The 23,272-nt window shown below is 40.1% G+C and overlaps 1 protein-coding gene across 1 annotated transcript in view; it reads right to left on the bottom strand.

Annotated features, from left to right (window-relative positions):
• cdh13 (cadherin 13, H-cadherin (heart)) overlaps positions 1-23,272 on the bottom strand; it is a 409,102-nt gene that overhangs the window by 287,257 nt on the left and 98,573 nt on the right. Inside the window, exon 2 of the mRNA XM_085281498.1 lies at positions 19,099-19,219. Coding sequence (XP_085137624.1) covers positions 19,099-19,219 — 121 coding nt within the window. The remainder of the gene's footprint in view (positions 1-19,098; positions 19,220-23,272) is intronic.

Here is a 23,272-nt window from a genome sequence, read left to right as displayed (position 1 = left end):
TCGCTCGTGACACCCTCACGAGCGATTGATGATCGGGAGCTGGTCGTGAGGTGTTAATCGCTTCTCGTTACCCCACGTATACTACACGATGCACGATGAAGGCCAAAATCGGGCCGATCACCAAATTGGTCGCACGACTCAAAAATCGTCTCAAAATGGGCCAAAAATCGCACAGTGTGAGCCCAGCATTAGAGCAGCAATGTTTGTTCGCTCAGAGAAAGAAAAAAAGGCTGCAAAAGCACAGGGAGGAATGGGAAAGGAAAACACCTGGCTGGAAAAATGCACGATAACACCTATAAAGCGCACTGCACTGTGTGCCGGCGCACTTTTTCCATAGGCATGCTTCTAGTGGTGGGCACATGAAGAACATGAGGGGCGTGAAAGCTCGGGGAACCCTTAATTATTTAACAATTTCTTGTCCACCAGGCCACGGCAGAAGCAGATATGGTATGTAAACACTGGTTTGTTTTTTAAACCCTCTGGTTAAGGTTAATATGGGCATGTGCAGTGAATATCAGCGCTATGTGGCCAGAAGTGTGATAATATAATTTATTTTGTGTAATAAACAACTGCAAGGATAGATGATTACAACAAATAGATGACTAATACATAAAAGTAATACATAGATGAATAATGATGATGAGTTAAGATGTGTAATCATGGGAACAAGCGGGTTTACAAACAGGAGCAGCTGATTAGCATTAGAAAAGCTGAAATAATACCTCAGCTGAAGCCAATTGTACTAAATGCACTAAATGTGCACTGTTACAAGAATATTTTTGTTCTATTGTTTTCTATTAATTTATATAATTTTAAGTTAAGCAGGACAGAGTTCTTTTAAAGAAAGATTTACTTATATTCTCAAAAGTTAAGCATGACAGGCTTCTGTTTAAGAAAGAGACCTGTTTTATCGTGTTAATGTTGTCATTTTGAGCTAAAAATAAATGGCTAAATGATCATTTGTTTCACATGTGTTCATATCACAAAGAATATGCATCTGCTTAAATCAAATTCAAGTCAAATGGTTAAAAAATTATTTCACACACAAAAAAAGAGCTACCACACTGGGAAGGGTGAAGACAACTGGGTTGCCCGGCCCTGGCCACGAGGTGTCCCTTATTTATTTTTCAGGGAGTTGGCAACCCTAAGCCCACCTGCATCACCAAATGACTCAACGCTACCCCGTCAGACTTTTAGTCACCATAAGTAGGGATGGGCACCGGTTCTGACATAAACGGTAGTAACCAGACTGAAAAGCAGCGCACATTTTGGTGCTTTATTTTTTTTTATTTTCCTGAGCTGTGATACACTTTAGATTCTAGCCAATCATTTTACGTTTCCGAGGATAGTAGGCGGGGCCAGGTACGTACGTTCTTTTAGAGCAGAGCTACAGATTAAAAAGTCTGGCTGTACTTCACAGCAAAAGATGCAAACTCAGCAGCAACAAGTGCTTTAAGCTGATACTGTGATACTGTCAAAGGAGGTAACACCTCGAATCTGATGAAACACCTGGCGACGGATAGCATTTTGTTAAAAGCCGAGAAATGCGCCGTATTTGATAGCTTGCTGCGAGACCTCACACCGAGCACATCTACTGCGGGTGTGGTGCCTGTTATCGGACCCAGAGCAACATCCCCCAGAAACTCGAAGAATACAGTCCTGGCCCCTAGCCCTGCCAGTGTAGCAGAAATGATGAGGATGATGATGCAGCAGCAGCCGTTCTTCTCTGCGTGAGTAGCTTAATGTTGTTCGTGTGTAATTTACGTTGAGTAGGCTAACCACGTTATTACATTAATGCATGTAAGGTGAACTAGCAAACACCATCATAGCTACATGCGGCTGTCTTCTTGTTTGATGGCAGATGCTCCCTTCACCCTGGCCAAAAAGGCTAAAATGACCAAAGAAAAAGTGGAAAACAGTTAAACATGAGAGGTTTTTGGACAAAGTTTGTGTTTTTTCCATTGTTTAAGCACTGCTTCCAGCCAAGAGTGATACCATATATGCCCCATAGCTGCAGAAAAGGCTAACATTGTTATCTTTTTACAAAAAACAGCTGAACATGAGAGGTTTTTGGACAAAGTTTGTGTTCTCCATTCTTTAAGCACCGGTTTGAGCACCGCTTAAGCACCGGCACCGTTTCAAAAGCACCGGTTTGACACCGGTATCGGATAAAACCTAAACGATCCCTAACCATAAGGAAAATAACTAAACTATTAAAATATCAACAAACATGCAACTACTGGAGCCATCAAATAATCCCACTGGTGGCTTTGACGTTAGACAAATGCCCACTGTGGATAAGGTGGCTCAAAGACGAATGTAAAAAAATGGGAGATTTTATACTAGTTAAGAATCATCCATTAACTAATCTCAAAGCAGTCATTTCCAAAATAAATGCCCAAACTCCTTCCATTTTTCAGTTTGGCCTTTTTGCCATGTTCCTTGATTCTGGAGCAGTCGTTATGTTGTTGCATTGTTTAAGGGGACGACACTTTGCCTTTCTTATGATATTTGTTCTGCAAAACGGTTAGATGGGTGGTTCTTGTCAAAGCAACATCCACAGAACAAAGTTTCCCCACAGAAAACTGCATTGCAATGCAATAATTCATGTTATTTCACTTCACCTCTTAGTGAGTTTTAATATTGAGGGTGTCTGGTGTATGATTCCAATTGACCTTTGTAATTGAATAAGGTTCTGAAGAAGCACCGAGGGAAGACACTGACTGTGTCATGTGTATGGTGCGCTCTTGAATTCTAAACAGAGTGAAACTATAAATATTAGATATTGTTTTTGGCTCTTTCACACTTTGACCACTCTGATGCCCCCTGTCCTGAATATGTAATCTATCACAGTTGTACTCTGCATATTAAAAATATACACATGTCACAGTTCATGCTTTGCCACAGGCGTTAATGATAAGGTGCCCTCACAGTGTTCTCACTTAACGATCTTGACAAGCTTCCTTTGATATGCCAGAGGCTTCATGGCTGTGCCTGTTGTGAAAGCACTAGAGGGATGCCTTGGGAACCTTTCAGCACACTTCTCTAAGTATTCATATTTTGCTCGATGGATTTACTAACATTGTGAAACTGAAAGAAAAAAAACAAGCAAACAAACACTGAGAGCGATCTTGGGAAAACAGATTTAACTGTACAGTCACAGGACAAAGTTGGTACAAAATGATAACCGAACACGTAATATCCGTGATCTTTTGTAAAATACATAGATAACAATAATCTGTTGGATTAAAAGGCTTGTGTGACATTATTACCCATCAATATTGGAAGTATTCAAATATTAATGAAAAATGAAAGCAGCTGGTTAAAGCTGTTGCATTCAGTCATTGTCACAGGAGTTAATCTGAAAGTGCTGAGTTGGTCATCTTGGCTGTTTTATTAGACACAGCTTTGATTGCTAATTTACTGAAGGAAGTACTGACAACTTTTTTCACATGTCATCTTCCCAAGAGGACACTCATCTGTTACAATGATAAATCACTGAAGCTTGTTCCCACACACTGAAAGCAAAGCCAGCAGCAGCTTGCCTCGCACGCTGGTCTCCTATCAGTTTGCTGTGAAAGACCAGGGGTTTATCTGTAATGCACATGCACAGAAGAAAGAGCTGCTGCCCTGCTGAGCTCGAGTCATTAAGATATGCCCGTGAACCAGAGACAGCTACATTTACCTATGAGCATGAAACAAGCAGAGCTTTCAGCGAAAATAGCTAACTGTAATGGTAAATGGCCTGTATTTGTATAGCGCTTTACTAGTCCCTAAGGACCCCAAAGCACTTTGCACAACCAGTCAAAAATTAAATGTGAACATCGAAAGTAAAAGCTGCATCAAAAGTCACCCTTAGCCTGCTGATAGCAGATTTAGCAGATGTGGCGCTGGACCTCGAGCACCTGTTTGTAACTCAGGTACAAATCTGTCAGCAGCACAAACCTTTGTGAAACAACAGGCTGAGCTGGAACAGTGAGGATACAGAAATATTATTTCTCACACTACTTTTCTACTTTTTAATTGAGTTTCTTTGGTACTTGAAGGACCAGATAACTTTTCAAAATTTGATTTACTTACAAATCTTGAGTCTTCTTCAGTGACCATTTTCACTCACTGTTTTTTAATTATTAGTTATTATCATCTGTGGCTCTGTTGCACAGCGTGTTTTTGTCCTGTATGCATCCGATCATGGTAGAAGGCAACTCCTTTGTTATCCTGGTTCTGCTGGAGGTTTCTTCTGTTAAAAGAGAATTTTTCCTTCCCACTGTCGCAAAGTGCTTGTCTACAGGGGGCGTTGGAGTTTTTTCAGTTATTCTTTATTTTAATGTGGGGTCTTTACAATATAAAGCTCCTTGAGGCATCTGTTGTTCTGGTGCTATACTAAATAAAATTGACCTAAATAACCACAAAAAGCTAATGTGAGGTTCTCTCTACTGTTATGTCCCAACTGGAGGTCTGGACCGGGTCTCCATGAAAAGCTTCAAGTTTCTGGTCCTAAAAGGTATAATCGAAGTAGGTGAGGAGGCATACCTACTTCCTAGGTGAACAATCTTCAAGTGGCACTTCAAGCTTTTTCATTTTTGCTTAATTATAAGTGCACCACAAATGTGCGATATAAATATGCATTAGCACTGCACATCATCTCCATCATCACCATCATCACAGGGATCATTTAAAATTTGATTTTCCATAATGAGGGAAACATTTGCTTCCAATCCTCCTGAGTTGAAATGACTATTATTGCACTCCTTTTAGAGTTCATTATCATACTGAAAACCATAACATGAGCAAACCCTGAGCAGCTGAAGCATACCAACACTGTAGAAGGCGAAGCACCTAAATCATCAGCATACATCAGATGATTAATAAGGCTCTTCCCCGTCACGTTTTATTGATTGAATACGCTTGGTGATAAATAGCCCCGAAATGTAACCCGTATTTTGCAGTAGCTGCAGCTCAGTAGTATAAAACCGAGTTTGCAGAGTGAAGATCAAAAACATCACAAAAACATTTAGCTTTACATTTTCTGCATCTGAAAAAAGTAAATTCCACCAACAATGCAACACATGTCCAGACTTCGTTTTTTGACTTTAATAAGGTCCGGCTTATGTTGCATATATAAAGTATATTCTTTGAGCAGAGAATCTAGATCACATTTAAAAAAACTGGTGAAAACAACAAAGCAGCTTCCTGCTGATTTTAGACCAAAACTCTGATATGTGTTCAACACAAGTTGCCATGGCGATCTAACCAGGTTAGAGAAAAATTACCTTCCTGCCACTGAAACTCTGACTTTAGGCTCATCGTAGCTCATTAAACCAGCTCTCCTTGTAGTGAGCAAATGAATGAAGGTAACAACAGTTTTTCCACATGTTTGACTGCCAAAAACCACCAAACCATTAACATCTAATTACCCTTGCACATCAGTCTCCACAGATTTTGCCAGATATACAGTGATTTAGAAAATGTTCTCACATTCTTTGTGCTGCAATTGGAGTCCACCTCCTAAGCTAAATGACCACAAATAAACATTACGATAATTACTATCATTTCCGAGCAAAGACTATATTTAACTGTGCAAAGGTTCAGTGCCTGGAGCATTTAAAATTAAAACTGGCATGTGTTCATGAACAATATGGTGCGATATTACACAAAAAAGCCCTGCCTTGGGCTTTAATTACTGCACTGTGTGTGAAAGCCTGGGTTAGAGAAGACCAGGGGACTGGTTTAGTTTTTAGCCCAAACACAAATGTTTGGGGTTTTTTACAAGGAAGCATGGACCATCACATGTGCATGGTTATGATTTTCACGTTGGGATCTTTAATATCTTCTTGTTCCTGTTTTCATTGTTATTCAAGTAATGTTGAGTGTCTGGTTTCTGTTTTGAGTCCATTAGTTGTTCTAGCCTCTAAAGTGTTTCCCTGTCTGTGTTCCATTGTCTCTGTTTACAGTGTCTCTGTTTCAGGCGCTTTTGTTTTCTGAGCTGCTTTTTTTAAAATTAATTTTCTCTGGGCCGAGTGCTACAGAGTTCAACACGCCCAAGGTATCACTCCACTATCTGGAGTCACGTACCCTAATATTTGCAGTCGGTTTCGGCTGAGTCATCTTCATTTTTCAGTTAATTTTCAATTCAATTTTATTTATACAGCACAAAATCACAACAACAGTCGCCTCAAGGTGCTTTATATTGGAAGGTAGCTCCTACAATAATACATACAGAGAAAAACCCAACAATCATATGAGCCCCTATGAGCAGCACTTTGGCGACAGTGGGAAGGAAAAACTCCCTTTTAACAGGAAGAAACCTCCAGCAGAACCAGGCTCAGGGAGGGGCGGGGCCATCTGAATCAGAAAGACTTTATTTATCCCCAAGGGACAATTGAGATACAACAGAGCAGCATGACGTTGAAGTCAAGGACAGGGCATAAACAGGCAAAGAATGAGATAATTAATACACAGGATATACAGTTTATACACACTTATACACATCTGCTGCAACACTGGTTGCGTTACGTTGTGAATTGTAACCTTAAACACATTTTGTGATATCTTATTTCTAATAGTCAACACCTTTTGCCATGAGAGGACATCCTGTGACGCAGTGAGTATAGTTAAATTTGTGAGCACATTGATTTTTGAATGAGTATGACAGAGGCTTTATGATGGGCACCGAAGGCAGTCTGTTTACGTCTGTGGAGGCTTAGGCTGGTGGAGTGCATATTTATTTGTGCATCTGTAAAACGAATGTATAAGACATGAAATACCAGATGGTACAGAGATTACATATGTGATCAAGTATATATATCCTCTGTGGCTTCATACCTCTGATTTTCTACATGCAGAAGCCAGAAGTGAACCTATAGCATATGTGCAAATAAGTCCATGCTTGTTTTCAAAGGTCTCCTCTGGCGAAAGCAAAGGCGAGGATATTTGCCAACCCATTTAACAGCCAAGCTGAAAAAAACGGTGAAAAGTTCTTGCCAACTGCAGCAAACCCAAACCTTTCAATCAAACAGCTCTGTGCTGTGGAAGTACACATATGAAAACACACACAAGCACACACACGGTTCAGCACACACAAGCTATAAGCAGGCGTAATTTCAGACACATCCAGCAACACACAGGCACCCAGCAATGCATTCAAGCATTCAGGCAGATCGATAGGCTTTCAGGAAGCCAGTATCACGCAGGTTGAGCCCCTGAGGCTTTGGCCAAGTTATTCAGCAGTTTTCCTGGCCACTCAAGAGAGCCCATACTGGGCTCTGGTCCAAGAGTCAAAGATGGGAAAGCGGCACACGGGCGAGAGCGAAACTAGTCACAAGTATTCTAAAAGTACTTCTCTCACTTCTCTGAAGGAAGCCAACGTTATCTCTTCAGTGGATTCCCAGTAAATTTAAAAAGTAGAATTTATTTTGTCGGCCGAAAACAGATCAAGAACTTCAGGGAATGAGCGGTTTGTGCCCCACCTGTCTCACCTGTGCACCTGCATCACAGTGGACACAGAGCGTCAGTGCTCTTAAATGTGTTGTTTGGAAACAAGGTAACAAATGAAATGAAAACAAGCAAAATGAAACACATCTCTCTGATAAGTGTAATCTTTTTAAATGTTGAGTTTTATTTAGATCATTTCCAAATGTATTACTTCAAAAAGATAAAACAATGTATTTCACTCAGAGCGGAAGTTTTGAGTTTGTTTAGAATACAAAACATCACGACAAAGGAAAAACTGAATTACAGCAAACACACACAAATAAATATCCAACATATTTTTAAGAGAAAGCAACCTTTTTAACACAACTTCATGAACCATACAATCAATTTAAGATGGAAAACTGGTGATTCACAGAACACCCATTTGAATTGCTGCTGGATGATAAACAAAGATATAAATAGAGCTACATACTGCTTATGTTTAGACCTTTAAGAAAGGATGTCAAACGTAGACTTTACTGTTTGTCTGGATGTTAAGCAAATAAATTTAGGTTCGACCCAAAGGTGAAGGGCATTAAAATTTTAAGTAGACCAGGTAGGTCGTCCAGCTCTGACTGATGCCTGTATTCTCTTTGAAAACATAATACTCAGGTATTGGTTGCGTGCAGATCTTTGTGTCTTTAATACAGGAAGCAGCATTCCAAAATAGCACGATACAGCTGCTTGCATCTCTTCGCTAAAACTGAATTTCCTCATAATTAGAAGTTTACTTTCTGTAAAGCAGGGATGGATAAAAGCAGGGTTATAAAATAATGAGGTGAAGATTGTGTGAATGATAAATATGTAACTTGTTTCGTGGCTGTCCTCTGCAGCGATGTTTAAAGGAAAGATAGATAAACATGCAACAGCACACAACCACATATACATACTAAGATTTATCATTTCAAAAGAGCAAACAAACTCACAGATTCACTGTGTACACAGCAGACAAACACAAAGCCAGAACATGATTGATTTGTATTACTTTGTATTATGTTGTACTAATACTTCAGGGGTTTGCGGCTCCTGAAATGTAAGACAATGCCACCTTTTGTTCAAAGTTAATGGTTTCCTTTGGCATTCCTATTTATATATGACAAAATAGCATCTCAGTACGTAACGCGACCATCAGCCTCGCGTTGAAGACAAAATTAATTGGCCAGTGTCTATAAAATGGAACTATATTTCATCAGCGGGGTTTCTCAAACTGTCACACTAGGAAAGTTCTGCTAATGTAGTATCCAGTTGTTCATGGTTTCAAAATAACTCAATGAGGCTGAGAAGGCTTCACATTCTCATAACTTGAGGAAATGTTTTTCATTGCAGTGAATCCAGAGTTATATTAAAGTTTCCAAGAGCGAAAGTTATTTCCCTCCAAATGCAAACCTGACTGACCTACAATGACTAAAACTCAACTTGGGTTATGAGAAAACACAGAATTTGAGCTTATATAGTAAAAAACTGCACATATGGTAAATTCAACAGTGCATATATGATAAAATGTATCGTCACCTGCCGGAGAGAAATAACAGAGGAAAAGTCATGCAGATGGCTTTTGCTTGTTTGCTGAAGAGTCCAGTTCTGCCTAACTTGGATCTATTGACACTGATTACAATAGAAAGAATAAATTAAACAACATCTTAAATGTACAGAAAATAGCGGCACTTGTTTCTGGCGTGCTTGATTGAACTCTTAGCTTCATCCATATATGGGATATGTGTCCATCTGCCATGAGCACGTGGGCAGAGGGCATCGAATTCTCTTTGTTCGACTTTAGCTCCGATGATTACCTTTGTCACTTTCATCAGAGCCGTTTAGTGCTGAATGAAAATAGTTTTCCTTCCCACTCTCTATAAATCCACTTCACTCAGGTTATTTGCAGACAAAGCAGATGGATGATCACAAGAACCTCCAACAAATGTTCTGTAATAGAAAGTCCCATTTAAAAAAAACAAACCTGCAAGATGTTTGCAAGCAGGATCCCAGCTGGTGCAAACCGCTCTGACTGACTGCAATCTCTGATCATTTTACGCTATCACATGCTTTTTGAATCAAGATGTGCCAACGTCTGGTCAGAAGAATGCAATATTAATCTTGACAGTTTATATCTGCCTGCCAAAACCTGTTCTCTAAATCCCCTCAAAGCTGCAATTAAAAACATCATGTTACTAATTGATGAACAGCCTCTTAGTGAGCAGCTCGCACTGAATTAAACATGTGGATATTTTTCATTCCATGAGTGCTCTGAAATATATTTGTTAGATCCAAGAGAAGATATACCGCAGTTTACATCAGAAATGTACTTTTTTCCATCACTGTTAAGCAGGTTAGGCAGAATGGACACATGATTATAGGAAGGAAGCCAGAGTGATCTCCATCAGGGACACGAGAAGAAACGAGTAAGTGAGAGAGACAGAGGCAGACACAGAGGAGACACCGAGAGAGAGAGCGATAGTATATCAGCTGGGTGCCAGTTGCACCATTATTGCAGATGGGGTCTTGGCAGGGCCGTCCCTTTGCCCCTGATGATCTGTGATTGCAGCCTCTACAGACTCCGTCTCAGGGCCACTAATGTCAGTATGTGTTCCAGCAGACGTCCTGTTCGTGGCCTGCTGCATTTGTCAAAGGTGATATATTCATCTAAAAGTCGCACATGTCAAAGATAAAAATGAGCGCCATGACAACAATCAAAATGCATTTTAGCCTAATTAAAATTCCCCAGAGCAGCACGTAATCTGACCTGGTACCTTGTCATTCTTAACTACACGTGTAATCAATATTTGAATATCAACAGTAGATCAAATCACTCTGTGCTCTTTAGAAAGTGTCAGTGATGCTGACAAGTTCTGGAAAAAATATCACCATTTGTTCATAGCATCGTTTAGCTTATTGTTTTGGGTTTGCAGCTTCATAATGGTATTTTATTTTGAACTTCGTATACTTCCTGCACAGAGGTTAGAGACAAAAATAATAAAGAGTCATTTATAAAGTGTTTTATGTGCTTTTATGTGTAATTAGTAAAGTGTCCATGAGCAGCTTTGCACAGTGAATACAGTATAAATAAATAACTAAATAAATAAATAAAGTACCAGTATGAGTATCAGGTCTTGTTCCCATTGCTGCTCAGCTGCTGCAGGTTAAGAGGGACACTAGTATTTCTTGCAACATCAATATTGAGGCATTGCAGAGCTCTAACTATGTTACCTTAAAGTGTTTACCATTATCGACATGTAACATTTGTGGCAACAATGTAGGGTCAGTAAGCAAGGCTGTAGTCAGACAGGGCCAGAGACCGAATCCCAACCATGGAAGTGGTGGACTTGTCTACTACCGTGACTGCTACTCTACGAGTTGTGGAGAGATGTGTTGAAACAGGCTGGCCACAGTGTTGAGGCACAAATCTTTGCAAATTCTCCTGCTCAGTTTGGAGCATACTTTTTTGAGTGTAAGGAGCTTGGAAAGAAAAGCGTCTGGACTTCTTTAAGTTGCTTGAAGACGTTTCACCTCTCATCTCATCTCTCATCCAAATCAGGACAACAGCACTGTGCATATAATCAGTCACTAATGTCATCATATAACATTCTTAGTGAAAGTGAACAACATTGATTACATTTTAGTAAAATAGTTTTACTAATATATCTAGTCTCAATGACAACCTGCTATGCTAAAACCCATTTCCCTTGTTCAGGCTGTGCCCGATGGACTAAGGCCTGGCCACCAGACGCTCGCCCTTGGGCAAGCTCCCCGGCTTGTAGCCCTATCCCGGGCAGGGTGAACTATTCCTTTGATGTTTTCCTCATAGGGATCTTCTGAATTGCTCTTTATCTGGTTCTTCACCCAGGACCAATTTGCCATGGCCTACCAGGGGGCAAAAGCCCCTGGACAACATAGCACCTGGGATCCCTGGGACACACTAACCCCTCCACCACAATAAGGTAGCAATTTGCAGAGAGGCCTAGAGAGAGCTGAGTGTTAACGCGAAGCTCTCAATTTACCGGTCGATCTACATCCCTACCCTCACCTATGGTCACGAGCTGTGTGTAGTGACTGAAAGAACAAGATCGCGGATACAAGCAGTGGAAATGAGCTTCTTCTGAAGGGGGACTTCTGGGTGAGGTGTTCCAGGCATGTCCGACCGGCCCCGGGGCCGACCCAGGACACGCTAAATGTCCACAACAATCATTCCAGCTAAAGGCATCAAAACAACAGTTCCCAAACCATCAGGCGACCCCATGGTGGATACATCCATACAGTTTATAGTCTATGGATGGACCCTTTTACATGATATTATATTATTATAATAACCACATTATTATATTAAGTAATACTGCTACAGATATCACCTTGTACCTTCCTGCCTACAAATGGAGTCTGAAAATGTCAAGAAGACATTTTCCTTGATGACTTGTGATGTGCCATAAAAAAAGCTGCTGTAACTTGAGCTTCACCTTTTGATCTATCGCTTCTCTAAAACCTCCAGCATTCACTCGCCTGTTCCTGCAAATACATTCACCGCCAGCTCCTGAGCTAAAAGAAGCCTCCAGTCACAAGTTGACCCATATAAGGAAGAACTGTGAGCCAGGTCAGTCTGTTTTTCATGAACAATGTCAGCTGTTAAACCCACAGTTCACATGTTGTACATACGATCCTCAAATGCACAAACATGTTTGTGAAACATCCACCCACACACTCACTCCACACACGCAGACGTGCATACACATGCCAGTAATGGCCTTTCCTGTAATTACAGTCATTTGTCAAAAGCACACCTTGATTTATGGTCAAATTAAAAATACACCGGAAAAGAAGCTGCAGGTCCTGGTAACTCTGGATACAGTGAGTGATTAATGCTGCGCCATTACAGGCAAGAGAGTGGCATGATCCGGATATGCACCTTGCCATGCAGCACATAGTAAGTAGAAACATCAATCCCTGCATTCCCAGTCTCTGGTTGACAGAGTGGGTGCACAGCGGGTGGGTGACTGGGGTAACATCGGTCAGGGTGACAGTGGTTTGAGAGTGGTGGAGAGAAGGGCTGCCAAAATTAGTAAGTAGCACAAGAACGTGAGGGGCACAGCTGTTTTATTCCAAAGAAAAGGTAGGCTGCTTATAGCCGCGCACCGACTCCTTACAGGGCATCTTCTTAATAAGGTATTTGCTTTACTTCATGCACAAACCAAGAGAAAAACATTTGGCTATGAGCCCAGCGGCATTTTGCTGTGGAATACAAATAAGCTCAGGATTAAAATATGCTTTCACTATAAATACACTCATTGCATTTCTGTTATTCCTCTTTCACTGGAGACAGCTAGTTGGCTTTTTGTCTAAAGTAACAGTGGTAAATAACGAGCTACTCGGTCACATTGTGAATATTTGCAAGCAGTGGAAAAGCAATATTTTTAACCGTGGCTGCGGAAGTAAAAATATGAACTAAATAAACCAGAAAATGAATGATAAAGTTCATCTTTCATGTGCAACATGATGGACTACTTGATCACAGATAAATGTCTTTGTGTTCTTGTGTCTGTGGTTTGCAGCGAAACAAATTCCACAGACAACATCTCGAGCCCTGAGAAAGAAGGACGGCAAACTTTATCATCTGAACTTGGACAGCAGAGCCGAGCAGAAGTGAAGCAAACACAAAACAGATGAGCGAGCTGTTCCATTTGTCCAGTTTATCTAAAACTGCTAGGCTATATAAGAATTCAAGTACTTTTAAATTGCCTCATTGATAAAGTCGAAGGGAATACAGGCAAGAGACACGAATTGTGCCGGTGAAGAAATCTTCAGAGCTCAATGCAGTCAATGTGCCTCGAGGCCTGTGCCAGCCAGGAGAGCTCCAAAGACTGTATCTGAACATGAAGTGGAAGGCTTATGGCGAGCAATGCCAAGCCTGAAGAAGACCACCCTCCCTGAGGTAATTTCTTCAGAAATGCTTAGTTAAGGAGCATGAGTAATGCTATGCAAAAAGCTGCCATGTTTTTAGGAATCACATGGGATTGGGGGTGGGATTGTGGAAAGCCTTTACAGAGCTATGGTTTGCTCTGCAGGAAACAGATAAGGTGGCTTTCTACATTTTTCTCCATATTTTATCAGCCGTCCACATGGCGTGCACTCAACTCTGGGTACCCCATAAAACCCAGACCATATTTCCTCCTAAAGTTTGCACGTTATCAGTATGTCACGTCTTCCTATGATGCCTCATGGCTATAACTGCTCATGAAGTCCTTTATTTTTACACAGTAACGGGCTCAGTGATGCTCTGCCTGCAAGGTGGTGACAGCAAACTACACGGACTTTAGCGCCGCCTCGTAGGGCAGCAGAGATGGGCAGTAACGCGTTACTTGTTTTTTCAGGTAACGAGTAAAGTAAGGGATTACTATTGCAAAAACGGTAATTAGATTACTGTTACTTTCCTGTAGGAACGCTGCGTTACTAAAACTGATTTTTTTGCGAGAATGTCTCATGACAGTGACGTAAGCGAGTGCGACGTTCGTGACAACAGCTGTGTGCAGATCAACAATGGATCACATATCGAGTGCGGGAGAGAGTATGAGCATGCAGCGTTTAAAGCGTGGAAGTACTGACCTTACTTTGAGTTTGATTCCATAAAAAGTGACAAAAACATTAGTGTCCGCTGTGCGTGGGAAGAAAACTTCTTTTTACAGCAAAAAACCCCTAAACTTCCAACAAGCACCGAGTAGCTACGACGTGATGGGAAACTCACAGAGAAACTCGTGGATCCTTCCACTGACCGCGGCACACCTGCACCAGGGTAACCCTCCGCCTACCCCACTCCTGCTTTACAGGTGAAAATAGAGCAACAGGACCGCTGAGTCTTTGACTTTATTTATTTTCTGCTGTGTTTTACTTGCATCTATTTGAAAGACTGAGTGTAAACACAAAAAATATTTTATTTTATGTGCTGGAATGTGCAGAAAATAAGTTTAAATGTTAAACTAATTTCTTCCAGTCAGAGAATGTTGCATATAATTACATTTTTGCTTGATGCATAAAGTTAAAAGATTACAACTAATAAAACAAGTTTTAAAAAGAGACTTTTCCATTTGATTACATTTTGTATGATGGATTATGCAGAAAAAGTAGAATTGGGCTGAAAGATCTATCGCTTTATCACCTCTTCAGGTTGTAAGTCGTGTTTTTAAAAAGTAACTAAGTAACTAAGTAATTAATTACTTTTGAAAATAAGTAATCAGTAAAGTAATGGGATTACTTTTTTGGGGAAGTAATCAGTATTTTTTCAAGTAACTTGACCAACACTGTAGGGCAGTGACGAAACAAACGTGTGCAAAATAAGGCGAGACATAGCACAGTTTCTGTTTGTCAGCGCCGTCTCATAAACCACTGAGAGAACAAACTGAAACTTTTCAGAAGAGGACGTCTAATCTTTCTTTCACCACAGAACTAATGCATCTCAGCCCTCTGACAAACACTGCTATTTGAAACACTCAAACAAAATCTGCCAGTTCTTGCTGTAAAACAAATAAGGGTGACATCCACTTTCAAATTCCTCCTTCAATCCAAGGCCGTGGGCTATTCAGCAAACAGCTTGTATTCTGTTCATCTACATAATATTTTCTTGCTGGAAGTGTGAAATGCTTTTTGTTCCTTATATGTTATGTTCAGTTTTCAGTTGCAGTGTAATTAGATTTGGGATGTTTTCCCACCTGTGGTGTTTAGTCCATTCATATTGAACTCTTTCCCCTTTGGTGCAGTTCGTTTGTGCGCAGATGAGGGTCCAGACCAAAATGACTGCACTGAGACCCTTTGAGGAGGCGTTCCTGGTGCGTTTCCAGAAAAACTCTAAAGGATATTTGTTTGTGGTGTGAACATGATTACTTCCTAAGCTGCGTATGGTTTGTATTCTTAATGTGGCAGGTGCTACAGATGTGCAAAGGTCTGTACGAGTTACCAATTAGCTGTGAAATGAATGTAAATGATCTGTGTTCTCCAGTAGTGCCGAACACGGCACCTTCTTCATGTATTTACGCTTGTTGCTCCATCTGGCCAATAAAGGGGCTCCATAACCTGACGTGGTTTGTATGCCTGTGAAGGTTCTCCGTTATCCAGGTCATCGTAGTCTAAGGAGCTTGGAAAGAAAAGCATCTGGACTTCTTTAAGTTGCTTGAAGTCGTTTCACCTCTCATCCGAGAAGCTTCTTCAGTTTAAGATCAGTGGGGGTCCTTGTCCTTCTTGGGGGACACTCCCATACTGCTTAAATCTGGGACCCTCCGTTTGACCTTAGAACTGAAGAAGCTTCTTGAATGAGAGGTTTTCAAGCATCTTAAAGAGGTCCAGACACTTTTCTTCCTGAGCTCCTTAAATGATGGTTTATAGTGATGCATTTTGGATTTTTCTCTGTGTGAAAAACCAAACTGATGGGAAACATTCACAAACTCATCAACTGATCCAGGCCAGAGTGAACGACCTTTAGTGCCCGTTTCATGGATGTTGTGGTGGCTGCAGTAAAACTACACAAAATTAAAGAGATGAAATTTAAAGTGATGGATCAATTTCAGTGGAAACAGCTGTTTGATAGATAGCAGGACTTTCTCACTGACTCGAACATCTTTTACGTTAATAAACTCAGCTCCTTGTTAAATGCAGTTTTCAGGCTTTTCTATTAAAGCTTTTCTATTTTTAAATGAATTTCTTCTTTGTTCAGAACATTCAGGGTACGTCGATGTTCAGAACGGTTTTTAAAATGAGCTGTAGGCTGCACGAGGTTAATTCAGTCTAGAAAAGCAGATTATTTTTCTCCTTCAGATCATAGTTGCTGCATTCGGGGATGTGAAGTTTGCTGCTGAAGCTTTTACAGTTTCACTACACAAAACGTGACACAGACAATGAGTTTGTGTCTGCATCACATGTAGCTGAAGGGAAAGGACGGAGCACACTGCTTCTCCTCAAGGTTGCATTTCCTACACATGCAGTGTAACAATTTAAAAGCTCTTTACTATGTTAAAATTGTAATATTTATAATGTCATAAGCAGGTTTATTTCCAGTCATAATTTTCACATTTCCATGTGCCTACATTTCTATCACATATATTAAATTTAATAACCAGCTGAGTAGGAGCAAAAACAAAAGGTGCAATAAAACTAGGCTTGGAGTAAAAGCTAGAGGTAGAGCGGAATTACGAGGCAGCGGTGATGGCGTAATAAACAAAGCACCAGCAAAGCCACCGAGAGCTGGAAAGATAGAGAAAGAGTCGCCGTTACTGTATTTCTGTATGCATTTGTTTCTCAGAAATGCCCATTAGCCGAGATGGATGTCCTTGAACCCAGGTCTGCGCCAACAGGTATCTCTCACTAACAGACCGCCCCTCCACTAGTAATTACACAGGGAGGTCTGCAGCAGGTGGCACTGGGCTGAGCAGCATTTACATAAATCTGCATGTGTCACTGAGCCTGGCTGCAGCCTCTGGCACTCTTTATACATCCTGCTCACACTCAGCAGACGGTTTGTTCAAATTTAACAAAAATGGATCGTAGTGAGGTAAAATAGCATCGATCCTCTCAGAGATGTACTCGTAAAGCACTGAGTTTATTTCATGCTAACAAACGGTTTTCCATTTTACTCTGAAATCACACAAACACGCTGCAAAGTATGCACCCGCATTGTCGACATGCTGTTATTCTGCTTTGATTTTCATCATGAATCTAACATTCTTGCATCTGGTCAATTCAGCGACGTGTTACACAGCTTTCACTAACGTAACAACACAGTCAATACTAATTACACGTGTTTTGTTGAACAAAGAATGCTGAAGTCACCTCCCCTATCTGTTTCTTTTTCTATTCAGTTTTAGCAGCTATTGAAGTGCAGCGTTTGTAAAAGCGATTAAATCTTTAAGAAACATTTGAAATGATCAAACAAGTATTTAGAGTAGAAGATTTCTGTTGAACGGCTATGAGCAAACAGGCAATCACAGCATGCATCTCAGGTTTTCTTTGTAACAAATGCACAACAAGCCTGAACCCACACTTTTATATGCATGTACGTGTGTGGCCAGTAGCATGCCTATACTTCTGTGAGCAGTGGGACCCCCCACCCCCCAATGGTGAGAGGTGTTTCTGCTGACAGGAGCGTATTCAAGGTAATGGAACCACTGTGTTGTCCCAGAGCAGAGCACTAAAGCAGAACTGCGTTCTGTCTCCTACTACACGCACCGCTGAACCTCCAGATGACAAAGTGCCTCGCTGGCTGACCAAATCAAATACAATAAAGCTGAAAAAGAAGAAAGAAGATTGAAGGAGAAATTCTTAGATTTGTCATATTTTGCTGTATAGGCAGGAAAGTATGTATTTTCAATTGGAAAAGCTGTCCATCAGGTGAATGCCACACAAAGAAACTCGACAAGCACTAAAAGCACTGTGAGCTCAAAAGAAGCCTGTTACTGCTGTGTATATGGATGCAACACAATATGCGCATGTCAGACAGGCAGGTGATTACATTCTGCTGGTGTAGCTTCTCAGTGCGGAGAAGAATCGTGGGGATGATTAAATAAATAAAGACGAGGTTGAATAATGAGAGGGGAATGAAAACAAGTTCCACAATAAATGACAGAGTGAATAAGACGCCATAAATTATTCCCATTTCAATTTACATATTTCATTTGTATTTCATCATGTTGTATAAATAAAATAACAAATGAGAGGAAAAATGAATTATTAAGCAAATAAATTGGTAGAAACTCAGCTTTGCAATAAAACTACCGCTAGCTGACTTCACCTTGTCGATTTCTGTGGAAAGACGCCATAACTCACAAGCCCAAAGGAGCAGACTGCTAGCCAGCTGACATTATTGCTGATCTCTGTAGAGACCAAGTGAAGTTGTGTAGATGGGCATTGCCAGAGTGCCCCAAAGGAGCAAAATGGACCGATAAGTTGTGGTTGCAATATGGAGTTGAGATTGGACGTGTGCAGGAGGCTGTGGGGAAACTAACTGGTCACTGCATTAACTTAGGAGCGACAAGACTGACTCACAAGTGGCTCAGAGACAGAACTAAGCCTCCGTGACATGGACTCGTCAGCTGTGAACTCTTCGAACTCTTAAATCTTAAAGGTTTTGATTTTAAACCTGCTGAGATCAAACACAATTTTCTGCATACAGAGGAAAATGCAAGTCAGAGTGTGTTAGGGACCGGAGCTTTGCAGAAAGCTAAGTCAACTCGAGCATGTAACCGTTGAACTGGGACTCAAAAGCTCCAGCAAACACGCTTGCATATGAGCACACAGCACACACAGTTAACTAAGCAGCTCAAAGCTGTCTTCGGGGGAGGAACAAAGAGGGAAAATACTTTTGTAAATATCATTCAAAAAAGGAGAATAATTCATTTGCAGACAAAAATGATGTTGTTATCACTGTGGTGCAAAGAAGCAACCCGTTTTACCCCATGTTTATAATCAAAGGAATTTTAATGAACATGCACACACACATAATTCCACCTTGACCTGGTAGGAACCTGCTGCCTAGAGCCCCGTGATATGCTGCTGTTCAAATCCTCAAAACCCAGACAGATGAAGGAAAGGATATTTGTGTCGGTACAACTGGATGTTGAATTGTGGTGTGGATATAGAGATTTTAACCAATTTACTGACCTTGAAGAAGGCGTTGTCCTTTTTGGAAAGGACCTCTGTACATCACCTGGTACTTTTTGACCTGGAAGCCAGGCACACAGCCCTCGTGGCCACCATCCCCTTGGCCACCCACATGGGCAACCTGCAACACAGAAAACACCAACAGTCAGAATATTACAGATAAGCACATGGTTCAGACCAGAGGACCAAAGCTGGAATAACAGAAACACATTTTTAAAGATGCAATTCCCCAAAATAAACAGCAAAAGCATAAAGCAGATACATAAATAATCCATGGCAAAGAAAAAGCAGCAATTCTAACACTGTAGGAATTCTCCTGGCATTTCCCCCCCCCCACAGTTTCACCTCTGACCCAAACATAAGGCACCGGGAGTCGAGCTGTGTGATGCTAGCAGCTAACGTGTCCTTGGACCACAGACCTCGTACATATCGTTCATATTTCCTAACATCCTTTCTAGTTTTTACAACAAACCTTTTCTGAGTAGTACTACTCAGAAACGGCATATTTACACAGGCACAGCTTATAATGGTGAGAGTGTTAGAGTGATGCACTTTTACATTACAGTTTAAAGCAAATAACAACGACAGTCTTCGTGTGATTCGATGTTTTCTCCTCTGAGGCTCATCGGTGTTACTGGAGTTAGTAAAGACATGAGTATGGTTTTATTTCTTTTTTATTTTTAGTGTTCATAGATTTTTGTCTTTTTCTCAATGTGCTGCTTTACAATTTAAATTTAAAACTACCCTCCTTGACTTTTTACTGATAAACTGTCTTTCTCAAAAAGAGCAAAAAAACCTCATTCAGGTTAAAGAAATATTTAAAGTGGAAAAAATACTTCGGCCCCTGTTTTTCAAAGGGGTTTAAAGGGTGGATGTTCCCATGGAAACAGGCTGTAAAATGACTGAAGGGATGTTCAAACCAAACATCCTCTAGGCTGGAGCATATCACAGCAAAACTAATACTTCACATTGATTGAGGATATGCTGTTAAAGAGATAATGATAGGACACCTTTTCTTTCAGGTTATTGTTCTTGTTACCTTTAGTTTTTATGTCCAGCATTAAAAATATGTGTTGTCATTATGATATATAACAAATAGCTTTATAAGCGTGAATTATTTGTTTTGAACAAGTCATGATGGAGTATTTTGTGGAAGATCCAAGGTGGCACCAACACTGTCAGAAATAAGGTTAGAAACATTTTGTAAGATATCAGGTAAATTTTGTATCATTAAAAAAAATCCCACTCGCCCTGTAGGCAGTTTACAAGAGACTGATGAGGTACAACAAATACTTTAGCACGGTGGAGCCAGGGTGTCATCATCCCCACATACTGGGGGATGAACAAAAGGTGCGTTGAATGCATTGAATGGATGCGAGGAACAATGTTAGGATCAGGGGCCAAGATGAAGGCAGCACAGAGGGAAGCTAGTCATCTATCAGAGCTGCAGAATGGTGGAAGTACCACAAGCTGTCCACACAGATACCAAGCAAAGACTCACAGCTTTGGATAACCACTTGAATGTGTACAAGAGAGTTATAAGCCAGCAACCATCCAAGGTGATTAATATGTGTGAACCAGTTGAAGCTAATGCTAAGAAAATATTGTGGGGAACAATTTCTGATTTCATAGAGTGATTATAATGATTTTCCAATGGTTTCCTGGTGCCCTGCATCTTTAAGGATGACGAGTTCATAAACATAAAGTGCAATACAACATTTACCATAAACGTCACAGACTCTACTATTCTTAAAAGCCTCGTGTTTTTACTGAGAATAAGAAATAAATAATTTCACGGCTCTGTCTTTCTGGACTGTATCTCTGATAACATTTTTTTAAAACTACCAAAGAAGAAGAACTGCATTAGTTTCATAGATATACTACAGTTACAGCAACTTTGAAACTGAAGGTTGATCAATATATCACTTCAAATGATTTCACAGGTTTACAAAACTGTGCAGTGTTATATTTTCAGAAATAGTTTGTGTGACAGCGTAAAGAAGCAGCCGAGAGATGAAGAGATCAGTCACCCACTAATAGAAAAACTCAGGATATGTCTACATACTGAACGTAAATTAAGGGAGGTGATTTTATGCAAATGCAGCAGTCACAATATTTTATTTCCTCTAATGTGAAATTTTATTGTGCTACAGAGTCAATTAACACTTTTTTCCTGCACAAACACAAAGTTTAATCTCTGTGACTCTGTCATTATACTAACATTATACTTACCTGCCACCTATTAAGCAAGAGGATTGACAAATAGAAATAGCCAGTCATTCACAAATAACCATATACAGCACATTCACATTTACACTTACAGGTGAGCTACATCTGCTGATTTAGATCTACAGGTTCATTTGTGCATCTTGATTAAGGAAACCCGACTTCACCAGTGAAAATAATTGTTTGCTGACTTTATGACACATGTTATCAAAATTATTGGCACAGTCTAACCTGCAAAATGGACCATTATGTAGTATGTAATGTTCAACGAAAGACACAACATTGACCCAAAGTTGTTGTTTTAGTTGCTTTATTGTCTTATTTCTTCTATTTTATATCTTTTTGCATCATTGTTTTAAAATACAAACAAAATTTCATACTCAAATATTTATTTTATTTACTTAAAAGACACAAAGCTGTGCTGTAATCGTGTATCAAGATCCAGCCTCATGGTAAACAAGCTTTGTCCACCATAAGGCCATAGAGGTCTTACGTACACCAAAGGTGGCCAAAGTAACGGTATTCTTTACTTAAGTAGAAGTACAGATATCTGTGGTTTTTAACAAAATACTCCAGTAACACCTGAAGTACTGAATCTACTTCTTTACTGAAGTAAAAGAAAAAAGTACAGTCTCTGAAATGTACTCAGACTAAGAAAGGAAAAGTAACACCTCAAAGAGAAATTCTACCAGATATTTCTATGCAAAGACAACTAAACCTTTTGCTATATCAATATAATAATATAATATTATAAGTACACGAGAATACAAATGTTATTTGAATGAAATTCTAATGAATGTTTGAATCTGTTATGTAGGACACAAGTGAAAGAAATTTAATTTAACTGTATTTAGTTGTCTACAATTTGCCTTCACACCCAAACACAAACATGAGGACCAGTGTTGGTCAAGTTACTTGAAAAAAATAATCAGTAACTAATTACTTATTACTTCCCCCAAAAAGTAATCCCATTACTTTATTGATTACTTATTTTCAAAAGTAATTAGTTACTTTTTAAAAACACAATTTACAACCTGAGTAGGTGATAAAGTGATAGATCTTTCAGCCCAATTCTACTTTTTCTGCATAATCCATCATACAAAATGTAATCAAATGGAAAAGTCTCTTTTTAAAACTTGTTTTATTAGTTTTAATCTTTTAACTTTATGCATCAAGCAAAAATTTAATTATCTGCAACATTCTCTGACTGGAAGAAATTAGTTTAACATTTAAACCTATTTTCTGCACATTCCAGCACATAAAATAAAATATTTTTTGTGTTTACACTCAGTCTTTCAAATAGATGCAAGTAAAACACAGCAGAAAATAAATAAAGTCAAAGACTCAGCGGTCCTGTTGCTCTATTTTCACCTGTAAAGCAGGAGTAGGGTAGGCGGAGGTTTGCCCTGGTGCAGGTGTGCCGCGGTCAGTGGAAGAATCCGCGAGTTTCTCTGTGAGTTTCCCATTACGTCGTAGCTACTCAGTGCTTGTTTGGAAGTTTAGGGGTTTTTTTGCTGTAAAAAGAAGTTTTCTTCCCACGCACAGCGGACACTAATGTTTTTGTCACTTTTTATGGAATCAAACTCAAAGTAAGGTCAGTACTTCCACGCTTTAAACGCTGCACGCTCATACTCTCTCCGCACTGATATATGATCCATTGTTGATCTGCACACAGCTGTTGCCACAAACGTCGCACTCGCTTACGTCACTGTCATGAGACATTCTCGCAAAAGAATCACGGTTTTAGTAACGCAGTAACGCAGCGTTCCTACGGGAAAGTAACAGTAATCTAATTACCGTTTTTGCGATAGTAATCCCTTACTTTACTCGTGTGTGGGGAGACCATGGCTCGCCCCACACACGAGTGGGTGGGAATCGCATCTGTAAACGGAAGGTCGCCGGTTCGATCCCCGGGCTCTCTGTCCTGGTCGTTGTGTCCTTGGGCAAG

Source organism: Mchenga conophoros, linkage group LG7 (assembly GCF_057382185.1).
Source record: "Mchenga conophoros isolate Kocher_MC1m ecotype Shallow Benthic linkage group LG7, M_conophoros_male_GT1.1, whole genome shotgun sequence".
Classification (NCBI taxonomy): domain Eukaryota; kingdom Metazoa; phylum Chordata; class Actinopteri; order Cichliformes; family Cichlidae; genus Mchenga; species Mchenga conophoros.
Note: the sequence above shows the minus strand (reverse complement) of the source record. Positions and strands in the feature narration are given on the sequence as shown.